Source organism: Schistocerca americana, chromosome 7, assembly GCF_021461395.2.
Source record: "Schistocerca americana isolate TAMUIC-IGC-003095 chromosome 7, iqSchAmer2.1, whole genome shotgun sequence".
NCBI lineage: Eukaryota > Metazoa > Arthropoda > Insecta > Orthoptera > Acrididae > Schistocerca > Schistocerca americana.
This window is the reverse complement of record NC_060125.1, coordinates 34,619,325-34,634,379: the sequence shown is the minus strand read 5'-3', so window position 1 is coordinate 34,634,379 and position 15,055 is coordinate 34,619,325. Positions and strand designations below refer to the sequence as shown.

Sequence of the window (15,055 nt, the reverse complement as noted above, 5' to 3'; positions counted from 1 at the left end):
GGATAGAAAAAAAATTTATTCATCATGTGGTGGCAGGAGAACACACATGAAAAAGGTATTACAGTTTGCAAGCTTTTGGAGCCACTTGCTCCTTCTCCTAACAGAAGGGTCGAAGGGGGAGGGAGAGCAGTGAAGGATCCTTCTCCTAGCAGAAGGGTCGAAGGGGAAGGCAGAGCGGTGAAAGAGGAGGACTGGTAAGGTTTAGGAAAAGGAGTAGAGTTTGGAGGAGTCACGCAGAACCTCTGGTCGGAGGAAGACTTACCGGACAGGAGGAGACGGAAAGACTGACCGTTATAGACTGCAGTGGACAAGATTCAAAAATCTGAGAGCTTAAACACGGTAGATACAGTAATACGAGAAACAGAGAATACTGCTGTAACATCGTGCACGAGCTAATAAATGCGGAAAGCTAAGTGCACTGTATGTGGTACAGGTGGGATGGGAATTGCAAAAAATAGAAGGTTAGAAAATGAAAGATGTGGAAAACTAATCTATCCAATTACTTATATTTTCACAGTAGCAATGGCTATACATTGTTGGCATAAATTTATGGGAGACAAGTACACATTCCAGGAGTCATAAAGACAGAGGAATGAACTGTTATGCATATCAGCCAACTAGAATGCTGCAAGCAGTACATCCAGTAGCACGAGAAAGGATAAAAGAAATGAAGGAAACCAGTAAAGCTCACACGAAGAGTTGGAGAATCGAAGAATATTTAGGATGCTTCTTTTGTTTGATGAGACCGTAAGAAGGTGTCATTCTAAGAAGCTAGCTGCACAATTCCGTGGACCGTACAAAGTGATTGCAGATGACCTATCCGATGTGACAATTAAGATGTACAGAACTACGCAATGGAAGTACATGCGAAATCCCAAAATTAAACTTTTTCTGTGGTGTGTCCCAATGTCAAGTGTTCAGACTATTTTGTTCTGCTGAAGCTACCATAGCAGGGGTAGCTTACCTGGATATGTTACCAGAACGGCTCTTTCATCAGTTAAAAGGTGACCCCGAAAACTTTACTCGGCAACAACATCGGGCCCCTATCCGTCGGCACGTTTTTGTACGAGCACAGTCGAACATCGAAGCCTTTGACCGCTGGACTGGTGCTAATAACTGATATGACGAGGACACTGTTCTGCTGGCCTCGACCCCTGTGATTTTTTTCCTTTGGGCTTTGTAAAAGATCTTGTCTGCTTTGTGCCACTATCTAATGATCTGCCAGAGTTGAGACACAGAACTGAAGGGGCTGTTGTTGCTTCCATTGCTCTGGACTTATTACCCAAAGTGTGGGAAGAATTGTATTTTAGGTCGAACTGAATATTTGTATAAAAAACTGTTATAATATACCACTGAAACGGAACATTCCTTTGCAGACAGACTGTACTTTAACACGAACTTTATTATCTACATTGAGGACAGGAACTGATTAACATCAGCTACGTTGTGGGCGACACGTGCAGAGCAGTTGCGTAATGTTATTCAATACTATAACTGCAGTGACAGGATGCAGCGCACACACACTGAACATCACTTGCTTCATGACTCAAAGCACTATGGAGATGCATCAGGACCATTATTTCAATGAGCTTCTGGATTTAAATTCTTTACGACAGGGTGTACATGCAGACAATTTGGGGGGGGGGGGAATAAATAAATAAATAAATAAATAAGAAAAAAACCACGTAGATTTTCCCCTGTTAAAAATACACTTTTTCTGGGTGAAAATGTACTATACCCTGAGAGAAAGTACATTTTTCCTTGTTAAGTGCCAGTATATTTTCCTTCGAAGCTGTAAAACTTTTCAATTCTTTGACTGGTAAACGTTTTATACACCAGCACAGAACTTCCAGCATTTTAGGAAACAAAATCCAGCAAGAAAACAATGTGTTCTGGAAAGCTCTTTGCCGTGGGGCAACATAAACATTGTATATACTGGTATTACAAAAGTATAAATACGAATTCCAGCACGTACAGCACAGTAGCTTTTGGAGCAGTGAAATTTAGACTGTGCTGCACAATGCACTTCGTTAACCAATTATAGCTTGTGTCACACAACCTAGACAGCCGACGACAGCAGATATTCGGAGCACGGTACGGAGAAGATGAGACAATTTACTTGTAAAATGAGCAGGAAAGAAGCAAACAAGTATTGCTACGACTGCGACATATCCCCCTACATGTGAAAAAACTTTGACCCTTTCATTGGAAATCAAATTACGTGTGAAATTGCTGAACTCATCCTTCAATTTTTTTTTTTTTTCGTTTTCTAAAGGATAATCATACTTCTGCCATTGTTTTTGCATAATCTGTAATCTACAAAAGAACTGAAATAAATATGAAAAACTAACCTTGAAGCTTGGTCTCTTTTTAGCATGTGTTAAACACAAACGCACCATTAAAATTTTAAATAATGGCATAAATGGCTGGTCGTTTTTAAAGTGGCTGGCTCTCAAAAGGTTTAAGTTTCGAATGACAGTGAAACACTTCACAATTTAATTAATTCATCACATATTTTCACATGTCTCGTGTAAAAGGAAATTTACTTTGAAAGCAGTGCTTCTCAAATAACCATTCACAATATTTTCCCACAGCTTGTTAGAAATGTAAACACCTGTGATGTCACTCTCATCGAAAGCAATTTGTTCTTACAAAGTTTTCACAGTCTTAACTTTTGCTTTGGTGTTATTCTCTGGTTTATGTTTTACTGCTGCAGTATTATTCTGCAGCAGTGGGCTACAGTAAAATTATTTGTTAGAATATCAGTTTTTATCAGTCAAAACTACAAAAATTGATCTGAAAATTAAAACAATGAAAAATTCCCAAAATTATAACAAATTGCTGGACTTTTCCCAGATGAAAAAGTTCCCCCATTTTTTCTAGATTTCCTGGCCGTGAGAACGAGCACATAACTCCACAGAATACAGACTGCCACGCAACTGTGATACCAAATAGGAGAACAGCAGCTGTTGTAATTCAGAGAAGTAGCAGTGATTCTGACTGACATTTCTTCAAATGATCACTGTGTGTGCACGGACTGGAGGAGTACATCATCAACACTTGCCACACTTTGGGACGGTACCGTATCTACAAACATCTACAGTGACATAAATGGTTGCACTGGTGCGTCATGTGCAATTTCCTATTCAGACATAAATCACAGCACCCTTTCAACAAATCTAAGCTTTCTGTGCACCTTTCCTAGTAATGTTTTGCCTGATCACCATATTTCATACAATTTCTTACTATTACCCATTAATGCATATACAATGTGATACACTCAAGACGTTTGCTACTAATCTTATAAGCAGATACTACACAGCTAGCTCTCTCTCTCTCTCTCTCTCTCTCTCTCTCTCTCTCTCTCACACACACACACACACACACACACACACACACACAGAGTCATTATTCTACATTTATCCTTATTTAACACTGATACAGAACTGCAAGAGAAGTTATTTATTTTCCCCACATGCTATCTGAGACAGAACACAGAGAAAGCCCGAGTGCTTCTATATTTTTGAACCCTTTGCCAATCAAACGTAAACTGCAGGAAAAGGATAGATTACTATTCACCATAAATATGACACGTTAACATCTCAGTCCATCCCTATGCCACTCCCCGTCCTGGGCCACAGCTACAGGGATCGTATCACTGTGGAGACCCTGGTGCAGGACCAGCCCAATCCACCTCCCAGCACTTCCAATTCCAGATCCGTCACAGCCTCGTCCTAGCCCACCAGAGGCCAGGCCGTCCGAGAAAGCAGCCACGTCATCTACCAGCTCTGCAATCACTGCACAGCTTTCTATATCGGTACGAGACAAACGGGCACCGCCAACCTGGGGGGCGAGAGCGAAGTAGCACCACGTGGTACAACTTGCAGGTGAACATAATGTGCTGGATTTTGACGGCTGCTTCACTACTCGAGCCGTGTGGATCCTACCCTCCAACACCAGCTTTTCCGAACTGCAAAAATGAGCATTATCCTTACAAGACATTCTCCACTCCCTCCCGAAATTATAGTTGCCTGAACATACAGTAACCTACTGTCGCTACTGTTTCCATCCCCTCTGTCCTTCCACCTCCTCCATTTTCGTGTCCTCTCACCCTCGCTGTGTGCCTCCCTCTGCCAATGCACCTGACCATCCTTTCCCCTCCTCTTCTCCTCTTTTTCAATCTTCCCCCTCCCTCCACCTCAGAACACTGCACCTGCCAGTATTGCTGTACCCCCATCTAGTCCCTGCATGCCCCGCCCGTCTTCTTCTCTCCCCCCACCTGTTGTTGTGGTCTTCAGTCCTGAGACTTGTTTGATGCAGCTCTCCACCTGTTGTTGTGGTCTTCAGTCCTGAGACTTGTTTGATGCAGCTCTCCATGCGACTCTATCCTGTGCAAGCTTCTTCATCTCCCAGTACCTACTGCAACCTACATCCCTCTCAATCTGCTTAGTGTATTCATCTCTTGGTCTCCCTCTACCATTTTTACCCTCCACGCTGCCCTCCAATGCTAAATTGGTGATCCCTTGATGCCTCAGAACATGTCCTACCAACCGATCCCTTCTTCTAGTCAAGTTGTGCCACAAACTCCTCTTCTCCCCAATTCTATTCAGTAACTCCTCATTAGTTATGTGATCTACCCATCTAATCTTCAGCATTCTTCTGTAGCACCACATTTTGAAAGCTTCTATTCTCTTCTTGTCCAAACTATTTATCGTCCATGTTTCACTTCCATACATGGCCACACTCGATACAAATACTTTCAGAAACAACTTCCTCACAAATCTATACTCGATTTTAACAAATTTCTCTTCTTCATAAAAACTTTCCTTGCCACTGCCAGTCTACATTTTATATCCTCTCTACTTCGACCATCATCAGTTATTTCGCTTCCCAAATAGCAAAACTCATTTACTACTTTAAGTGTCTCATTTCCTAATCTAATTCCCTCAGCATCACCAGACTTAATTCGACTACATTCCATTATCCTCGTTTTGCTTTGTTGATGTTCATCTTATATCCTCCATTCAAGACACTGTCCATTCCGTTCAACTGCTCTTCCAAGTCCTTTGCTGTCTCTGACAGAATTACAATGCCATCGGCAAACCTCAAAGTTTTTATTTCTTCTCCATGGATTTTAATACCTACTCCGAACTTTTCTTTTGTTTCCTTTACTGCTTCCTTAATATACAGACTGAATAACATCGGGGAGAGGCTACAACCCTGTCTCACTCCCTTCCCAACCACTGCTTCCCTTTCAAGCCCCTCGACTCTTATAACTGCCATCTGGTTCCTGTACAAATTGTAAATAGCCTTTCGCTCCCTGTATTTTACCCCTGCCACCTTTAGAATTTGAAAGAGAGTATTCCAGTCAACATTTTCAAAAGCTTTCTCTAAGTCTACAAATGCTAGAAATGTAGGTTTGCCTTTCTTTAATCTTTCTTCTAAGATAAGTCGTAGGGTCAGTATGGCCTCACGTGTTCCAACATTCCTACGGAATCCAAACTGATCTTCCCTGAGGTCGGCTTCTACTAGTTTTTCCATTCGTCTGTAAAGAATTCGTGTTAGTAGTTTGCAGCTGTGGCATATTAAATGGATAGGTCGGTAGTTCAAACAAATTTCGAGCTTGCAGCCGGTCGTCGTTCAATACTTCGCACGATATGTCAACTGGGCACCTGCCAGTCACCTTCAGCTGAGCTGTCGCAGACGCGAAAACGTCCTCCATTCCACAATATATAGCGTACTGTAACTATTCTGCGCATGCATCGAAAGCTTGATAGTTGAACCACACTGCCCGCCGGCCGCGCCCTCGCTGGTGAATAGTGGAACTCAGTCGCCCTCTGCATTGCTGTTTGCCACGGCCGTCGATGCACTCAGTCATCTTCGATTTGAGCAAATCGTGGAGATGACAGGATTCCATGCACTGTCCAGCTGGTAGCCGCTGTCACAGTTTAACAGATTTTCCGCCAGTCGTATTTCTACGGATTCTTCAATAATGGAGTCCCAGAAAGACGTTGCTGTAGACAAAATCATTGTTTTCTCATACTCCATTGAATGTCCAGTAGAAATACCATGTTCAGCAGAGGATTCTTGCTATTTTAAACGAAGTGTTACCAACAAAAGGAAGAAAAGCTAAAGATGGTTCTGGCATGTTCTCCTCTTTATTCTCTTCCTGCTTCTTAGTTTTAATTGTTAGTGCCCTGTTAATCTGCCGGATGGAATACCCATTTTCGCTGAGTACTGTCTTTAGATGGGCGAATTCTTGAGGTAAGCTATCTAGATCTGGGACAGTATGAGCTCTATGAACAAGTGTTTTAAGCAAATTCATGGTTTGTGATGGGTGATGGCAACTTGATGCTTGCAGGTACAAATCAGTACAAGTGTGTTTCCGGTAAACTGAATGCCCTAGAGAACCATCATTCTTCCTTCGACCAGGACATCCGAGAAAGGCAAACAACCATCTTCCTCTATTTCCATGGTGAACAGGATGTTGCTATGAATGGAGTTGAGGTGATGTAGAAACTCCATTAATTTATCTTCTCCATGAGGCAACACTATGAAAGTGTCATCCACATACCGCCAAAAAACAGTTGGCTTCAGGGCAGCTGATTCAAGCGCTCTCTCTTCAAAATCCTTCATAAAAAGGTTGGCCACCAAAGGAGACAGGGGGCTACCCATGGCGACACCGTCAGTCTGTTCAAAATATTCTTGATTAAACATAAAATAAGTTAAAGTTCACAGGATAGATCGGTAATTTTCACATCTGCCAACACCTGCTTTCTTTGGGTTTGTAATTATTATATTCTTCTTGAAACCTAAGGATATTTCTTACGCCTGTCTCATACGCTTTGCTCACCAGATGGTAGAGTTTTGTCAGGACTGGCTCTGCCAAGGCCATCAGTAGTTCTAATGGAATGCTGTCTACTCCTGGGGCCCTGTTTCGACTCGGGTCTTTCAGTGCTCTGTCAAACTCTTCATGCAGTATCATATCTCCCATTTCATCTTCATCTACATTCTCTTCTATTTCTATAATATTGTCCTCAAGTACATCACCCTTGTATAGACCCTCTATATACTCCTTCCACCTTTCTGCTTTCCCTTCTTTCCTTAGAACTGGGTTTCTGTCTGAGCTCTTGATATTCATACAAGTGGTTCTCTTTTCTCCAAAGGTCTCTTTAATTTTCCTGTAGGCAGTATCTATCTTACCCCTAGCAAGATAAGCCTCTACATCCTTACATTTGTCCTGTAGCCATCCCTGCTTAGCCATTTTGCACTTCCTGTCGATCTCATTTTTGAGACGTTTGTATTCCTTTTTGCCTGCTTCATTTACTGCAGTTTTATATTTTCTCCTTTCATCAATTAAATTCAATATTTCTTCTGTTACCCAAGGATTTCTACTAGCCGTTGTCTTTTTACCTACTTGGTACTCTGCTGCCTTCACTACTTCATCCCTCAGAGCTACCCATTCTTCTTCTACTGTATTTCTTTCCCCAATTCCTGTCAATTGTTCCCTTATGCTCTCCCTGAAACTCTGTACAACCTCTGGTTTAGTCAGTTTATCCAGGTCCCATTTCCTTAAATTACCACCTTTCTGCACTTTCTTCAGTTTTAATCTATAGTTCATAACCAACAGATTGTGGTGAGAGTCCACATCTGCCCCTGGAAATGTCTTGTAATTTAAAACCTGGTTCCTAAATCTGTCTTACCATTATATAATCTATCCGATACCTTTTAGTATCTCCAGGATTCTTCCATGTATACAACCTTCTTTCATGATTCTTGAACCAAGTGTTAATTTTGATTAAGTTATGCTCTGTGCAAAATTCTACCAGACGGCTTTCTCTTTCATTCCTTACCCCCAATCCATATTCACCTACTATGTTTCCTTCTCTCCCTTTTCCTACTCTCGAATTCCAGTCACCCATGACTATTAAATTTTCGTCTCCCTTCACAATCTGAATAATTTCTTTTATTTCATCATACATTTCTTCAATTTCTTCGTCATCTGCAGAGCTAGTTGGCATATAAACTTGTACTACTGTAGTAGGCGTGGGCTTCGTATCTATCTTGGCCACAATAATGCGTTCACTATGCTGTTTGTAGTAGCTTACCTGCACTCCTATTTTTTTATTCATTATTAAACCTACTCCTGCGTTACCCCTATTTGATTTTGTATTTATAACCCTGTATTCACTTGATCTAAACTCTTGTCCCTCTTGTCACCGAACTTCACTAATCCCCACTATATCTAACTTTAACCTATCCATTTCCCTTTTTAAATTTTCTAACCTACCTGCCCGATTAAGGGATCTGACATTCCATGCTCCGATCCGTAGAACGCCAGTTTTATTTCTCCTGATAACGACGTCCTCCTGAGTAGTCCCTGCCCGGAGATCCGAATGGGGGACTATTTTACCTCCGGAATATTTTACCCAAGAGGACGCCATCATCATTTAACCATACAGCAAAGCTGCATGCCCTCGGGAAAAATTACGGCTGTAGTTTCCCCTTGCTTTCAGCCGTTCGCAGCACCAGCACAGCAAGGCCGTTTTGGTTATTGTTACAAGGCCAGATCAGTCAATCATCCAGACTGTTGCCCTTGCAACTACTGAAAAGGCTGCTGCCCCTCTTCAGGAACCACACGTTTGTCTGGCCTCTCAACAGATACCCCTCCGTTGTGGTTGCACCTACGGTACGGCTATCTGTATCGCTGAGGCACGCAAGCCTCCCCACCAACGGCAAGGTCCATGGTTCAGATTGCTATTAATGTGACAGTTGCGTTCCAGTCAGACCTGCTGGTGGGAGTGGACATGTGTGCATGAGGTGTGCTTCTCTCTCTCTCTCTTTCTCTCTCTCTCTCTCTCTCTCTCTCTCGTGGAAAGCTATACTGTGTAACAGTCTTTCTGTCGTGCATTTCTGCTTCTCGACAGGTCACCTTTGTTGTGAGTAAGAATCTATCCTTTTCCTTATATTATTCTTATTCCAACCTGCAGTTTCCAAAGCTTGAACCTGCAAAGTAATTATGTAGACACAGATCTTTCCTTACCTGAGACTGATGAGATTCTCCGGAAACTTATCAAAAGGCACTCCAGTAACATCCGAATAATCGAATGTCAGACAGCGCAAACCTGACAATTTGAGGATGCTGCTCACACCTGGCTGCAACTCTGTAAAATACGTGGTACCGAAATACATGGTACCCATTCGCAACGTGTGAAGTCGCGGTAGCCCGACGAGGCAGGGGAATAGGCCTCCGCCGAGTCTGCTACAACCTGTCACATCTAGTCTGGAACAAACCACAAGTGCACTATCGTTTACACGGGAACAAGTTGGCAGAAATAAATATGATGAATTTTACTCTGTCACCTTTGAGACAGAGCATTTTTCATGTAAATCAAAATTATTGTACATCTTCAAGTAAAATTGTTCCAAAATTAAACTTAAGTCTAAGGTGAGGGTGATGACAAATACACCTACAAAGTGGCATGACTGTCATAAAGGAAAAGTCACAAAAACAACACCTTACACAAGATCTGAAGCAAAGATTTGCAACATTGATGACGATACCCTACTCCTTGAGATAGCCTGAACATCAGGCTTTATAATCAGCAAGCCATTGTTAACACAATGGAAAAGAGCAAAATGCTACATTAGCCACTATCTCACAATGAGAAACTTCAGGGTTATGCATTGAGAAGAAAAAATTTTCTTTATTTCTTTAACAAAAACACACTTTTTGCCTAGAGAAAATACACTATCCCTTGGGTGAAAGTACATTTTTTCCATGTTAAGAGACAATATACTTTTCCATTGAGCTATAAAATTATCAGTCCTGGGAACTGTAAAGGCTTTTATGCTCCAGTGCAGAGAAACCACCATTGTAATATTTCCTTACATAAAGAATGTAGGTAGAGGTTTCGCTAAGAATTTTGCACGATTGCACTGAAATGCCGATTCTTTGCATATACAAATGTTTACCGCATTTACCCGATTATAAGATGAGGCTTTTCCCAAACTCATCATTCCTAAACTGCAGGATCATTTCATCTCGTATTCACAGTCAACATTTTCACATTGTTTTGTAGAGCATATAGAGGTCATAATACATTTAGAGATGAAGCTTTGACTCTGAGGTCACATGCAGGTCAATTCTGAAGAATTTGGAAGGGCAGGGAAAGGGTGGAGGGAGGGATGACAGATGCCTTCTCAGGTCCCACCAAAACCTTTGAAATTGCAATGTATTCTGAATAAACAGGCAAATAATTGTGACAGCAAAGATATAAATTTCACAGCTGTACTGTCAGGATAATGATTAAAAACAGTGGTACCACAAAAAAACTGGGTTAGAAGCAAAATAGGTAGAAAAGAAAACAGTCCAAATATTAATGAAAACCATATCTTTTCCTTTATTTTAACTCCTTATCATAAAACCCTGAGTTACCTCGGTTTTATTATTCTGACAGATACTAAAAATCCATAGTGTACTTGGCCAGCTTATAAATAGACCTGTGAAAAAGTAGAACTCCATTTATACCTGTTTCAGCACTGATAGTTAAGTGTTCAGCCACTATAGAGCATCTGGTACTGCGTTTGCACCTGGCTGTCGTGGTGGTTGCCACTCGGTACCATCTTTACTGTGTGCAGCTTTAGATGCTCGACAATTAAACACGTGCATTCCAGCCTTTCTCCTGTATTGTTGTTTAGGTTTACTACAGTGATCCTAAGTCTGACATTGAATTTAAGCACGTTGTTGTTGTTGTTGTTGTTGTGGTCTTCAGCCCTGAGACTGGTTTGATGCAGCTCTCCATGCTACTCTATCCTGTGCAAGCTTCTTCATCTCCCAGTACCTACTGCAGCCTACATCCTTCTGAATCTGCTTGGTGTATTCATCTCTTGGTCTCCCTCTACGATTTTTACCCTCCACGCTGCCCTCCAACACTAAATTGGTGATCCCTTGATGCCTCAGAACATGTCCTACCAACCGGTCCCTTCTTCTAGTCAAGTTGTGCCACAAACTCCTCTTCTCCCCAATCCTATTCAGTACCACCTCATTGGTTATGTGATCTACCCATCTAATCTTCAGCATTCTTCTGTAGCACCACATTTCAAAAGCTTCTATTCTCTTCTTGTCTGAACTATTTATCGTCCATGTTTCACTTCCATACATGGCTAACACTTAAATCAATACTCGACGTTAACAAATTTCTCTTCTTCTGAAACACTTTCCTTGCCATTGCCAGTCTACATTTTACATTCTCTCTACTTCGACCATCTTCAGTTATTTTGCTCCCCAAACAGCAAAACTCCTTTACTACTTTAAGTGTCTCATTTCCTAATCTAATTCCTTCAGCATCACCCGACTTAATTCAACTACATTCCATTAGCCTCATTTTGCTTTTGTTGATGTTCATCTTAGATCCTCCTTTCAAGACATTGTCCATTCCGTTCAACTGCTCCTCCAAGTCCTTTGCTGTCTCTGACAGAATTACAATGCCATCGGTGAACCTCAAAGTTTTTATTTCTTCTCCATGGATTTTAATACCTACTCCGAACTTTTCTTTTGTTTCCTTTACTGCTTGCTCAATATACAGATTGAATAACATCGGAGGAGGCTACAACCCTGTCTCACTCCCTTCCCAACCACTGCTTCCCTTTCATACCCCTCGACTCTTATAACAGCCATCTGCTTTCTGTACAAATTGTAATTAGCCTTTCGCTCCCTGTATTTTACCCCTGCCACCTGCTGAATTTGAAAGACAGTATTCCAGTCAACATTGTCAAAAGCTTTCTCTAAGTCCACAAATGCTAGAAATGTAGGTTTGCCTTACCTTAATATTTCTTCTAAGATAAGTCGTAGGGTCAGTATTGCGTCATGTGTTCCAACATTTCTACGGAATCCAAACTGATCTTCCCCAAGGTCCGCTTCTACCAGTTTTTCCATTCGTCTGTAAAGAATTCACATTAGTATTTTGCAGCCATGACTTATTAACGTGATAGTTCAGTAATTTTCACATCTGTCAACACCTGCTTTCTTTGGGATTGGAATTATTATATTCTTCTTCAAGTCTGAGGGTATTTCGCCTGTCTCATACATCTTGCTCACCAGATGGTAGAGTTTTGTCAGGACTGGCTCTCCCAAGGCTGTCGGTAGTTCTAATGGAATGTTGTCTACTCCTGGGGCCCTGTTTCGACTCGGGTCTTTCAGTGCTCTGTCAAACTCTTCATGCAGTATCATATCTCCCATTTCATCTTCATCTACATTCTCTTCTATTTCTATAATATTGTCCTCAAGTACATCACCCTTGTATAGACCCTCTATATACTCCTTCCACCTTTCTGCTTTCCCTTCTTTCCTTAGAACTGGGTTTCTGTCTGAGCTCTTGATATTCATACAAGTGGTTCTCTTTTCTCCAAAGGTCTCTTTAATTTTCCTGTAGGCAGTATCTATCTTACCCCTAGCAAGATAAGCCTCTACATCCTTACATTTGTCCTGTAGCCATCCCTGCTTAGCCATTTTGCACTTCCTGTCGATCTCATTTTTGAGACGTTTGTATTCATTTTTCCCTGCTTCATTTACTGCACCTTAGAAAGTGAAGAAGAATGTGGCGTTATTTCATTCGAGACCGAAAGTGACGACAGTTTGCCAGTCGAGCGACAAGTACTTGCCGGTGGTACGAGATAAATACGTCCACTGTGCTCTGGCCAGCTTCTACGAGATTTCTGTTCACAGGAAACCGTTGTAAAATCCACACTTAGAATTGACAGCTGCACAGAAACCTAAAAATGACTCCAAGTTTCAGATATTTCAATCGAAGTCTAGTGCACCAGTATGCTCAGGATTTTACTATTGGTGATTTTCAAAATTTTGCAACTTATAATTTTGAGCTCTAAAACCCATCTTTATATTTCAGTATGTAATGTCTTTCAGTATATAATGTTTTTCATTAATAAAAAATATCATTTTTGGAACATAATTTGAAAAAAAATATATATATATTAAGGGGTTAATTCTCCTTGTATTATCAAAATGTAGACAGTCAAAACTGGAATTTTAGGCAGATACATAATGTCAATAAAACAGTTTGTTACTCTGATTAGTCAGGGTATGTTAAAATAAATGTTTCTAAAGAAGCCTTTCGGATCGTCTTATACTTGGGTAAAAACAGTAGTAAACTTCATGCGTGTTTGACAATTGTTGCACTCTACCTCAGTCATATTGCAGTTTTAATGGCCAGCTGCATATTTTATTTAATGTCTTGACTTACAATTCTTTTTCAACACAATTTCAGTCACAACATTTATGAGTAACTCACACGATTCTGTACTACTTCACCAGTTACGTTTTCATTATTCAGCAAAATACTCTGTCTGCACTACACTGCAAAGCCAGCAACATCACTTACATTTCAAGATGTTCTAGACGGTCGATCTCCGAGAAGGCAGCAGGCGACAGCTTCGTAGCGTGAGTGACGGAGAGCTGCCGCAAACCGGGACATCCGTGGCTGATGGCAATTACTGTGTTATCTTCCACACCGTATCCGTGTGGTAGATCCAGCACTTTCAGTTGTGGCAGTCCTCCATTCCTTAAAAATACAATCGAGTACATAGTTTATGTTGTGTCACATTATTTTGTCTTTATAATGGGGGGAAAAAATCAGAAACAGCAACCTGACACATTCTGCTTACAATGACAGAACACACCCTGCTCACCAATTTTGATAACTTCAGGACGCTGATCAGTTGCCACAGCAAAGTAACTCTCACGAAAGGATAGGGTCACAACACTACATTTTTTGGAAACATCCACATCAAATGAACCGAGGCGCTATCTGATTTGCACCAAGTACAATTTTAGAACACTAAAAAATAGGGAAATTGTAACTATATTAATTTTCCAGGTATCAAAATTCTAATTTAAATTTGTTTCATATATGTTCGACTGATCACGGACAGTGGGGACTCGCGGATATCGAGGTGATCATTATATAGTATGGGAAAATAAAACTGGCCATAACACGAGAGTAGAGCAACATTGGCAACCTCGATTTGAGCAATAGAGAACCACGGGTCAGAAATGCACCGTCGGGAAGCTCCCGCTGTAGAACAGCAGCCGGTCAGCTGCGAGGATGTGTCTAGTTGTGTAATTTTGTCAGAATCGGTGCTACTGAAGTTGTTAGAATATAAGTTAATTCAGGTTATCTCTACATGACAAAAAAACAAACATGTAGCCTATACATTTCAGTATTAACAACACTGGATCTTACAGTACCTCATGTCAACTATCTACATGCAGTCCTGTTTCTCCAGTACCAATTAGTATCTTATTATTGACATTACAGTACTATTAGCATAATTGGATTTAACAGTCTACCATTAAACAGTAAACATAACAGAAAATTCGTGTGTCAGGTAACTAGCCGTGGATATGTATTTAAAGTTTTACCAAGTTTGACAGACCAGCTGATACTATCATCTGCAGCTAATTTAAGTAGTAACTGTGCTCAGAGCACACACTTTTCCGTGCTCTCGTCACCGATCAGCTGTAGCTCCACAACGGTGCAGTTATGACCTACAGTTATTCAGAAAATGTTTGTCAATTCTGTGTCCTCTTCTGTGGTCTGAATCGATCAGTCTGGTTGTTGTTCTCTGTCTTTCATATGACCAAACAACTCAGTCATTTATGTCATACAACTGAGTCTGTGAAAATAAAAGTTTCTTAAAATATGTACAGCTGTGGTATGTGTCACGCCAAAGTTTCACCCGTTACCACAGATGTGCCTCGAGATAAAGGCCTCACTGACTGTGGCTGACTGGTACGAGACCTGTGTTCATATTATTTGTTTACTTTGATCCTCAGTCCAGATTCTGCTTTCTGTACGCTTTCTGTTTTTTATTGGCAACAAAGTGTTTTACAATTCCTATTGCTGTCTTCTAGGACTTGGAGAGGGGACTTAGTATACAAGTTTTTAATAATGAACCCGCACCTCTTGAGATGTAAAATAAGTTTGAAGATTAGAACACTTTTGAATCCACCACTTCCCAGTGCGCGCACCTATTG

At 41.0% G+C, this 15,055-nt stretch overlaps 1 protein-coding gene across 7 annotated transcripts in view; it reads right to left on the bottom strand.

The window, feature by feature from the left end:
• The window catches only part of LOC124622521, a 105,379-nt gene that overhangs the window by 25,406 nt on the left and 64,918 nt on the right, over positions 1-15,055 (bottom strand). For 6 of the 7 annotated variants that reach the window (XM_047148251.1, XM_047148246.1, XM_047148249.1 and 3 more), the window contains 2 exons: positions 13,401-13,580; positions 9,044-9,283 (listed from right to left, as the gene is read on the bottom strand). In XM_047148251.1, the coding sequence (XP_047004207.1) occupies positions 9,044-9,283; positions 13,401-13,580 (420 nt within the window). The remainder of the gene's footprint in view (positions 1-9,043; positions 9,284-13,400; positions 13,581-15,055) is intronic. The other variant, XM_047148252.1, reaches the window with a different exon arrangement.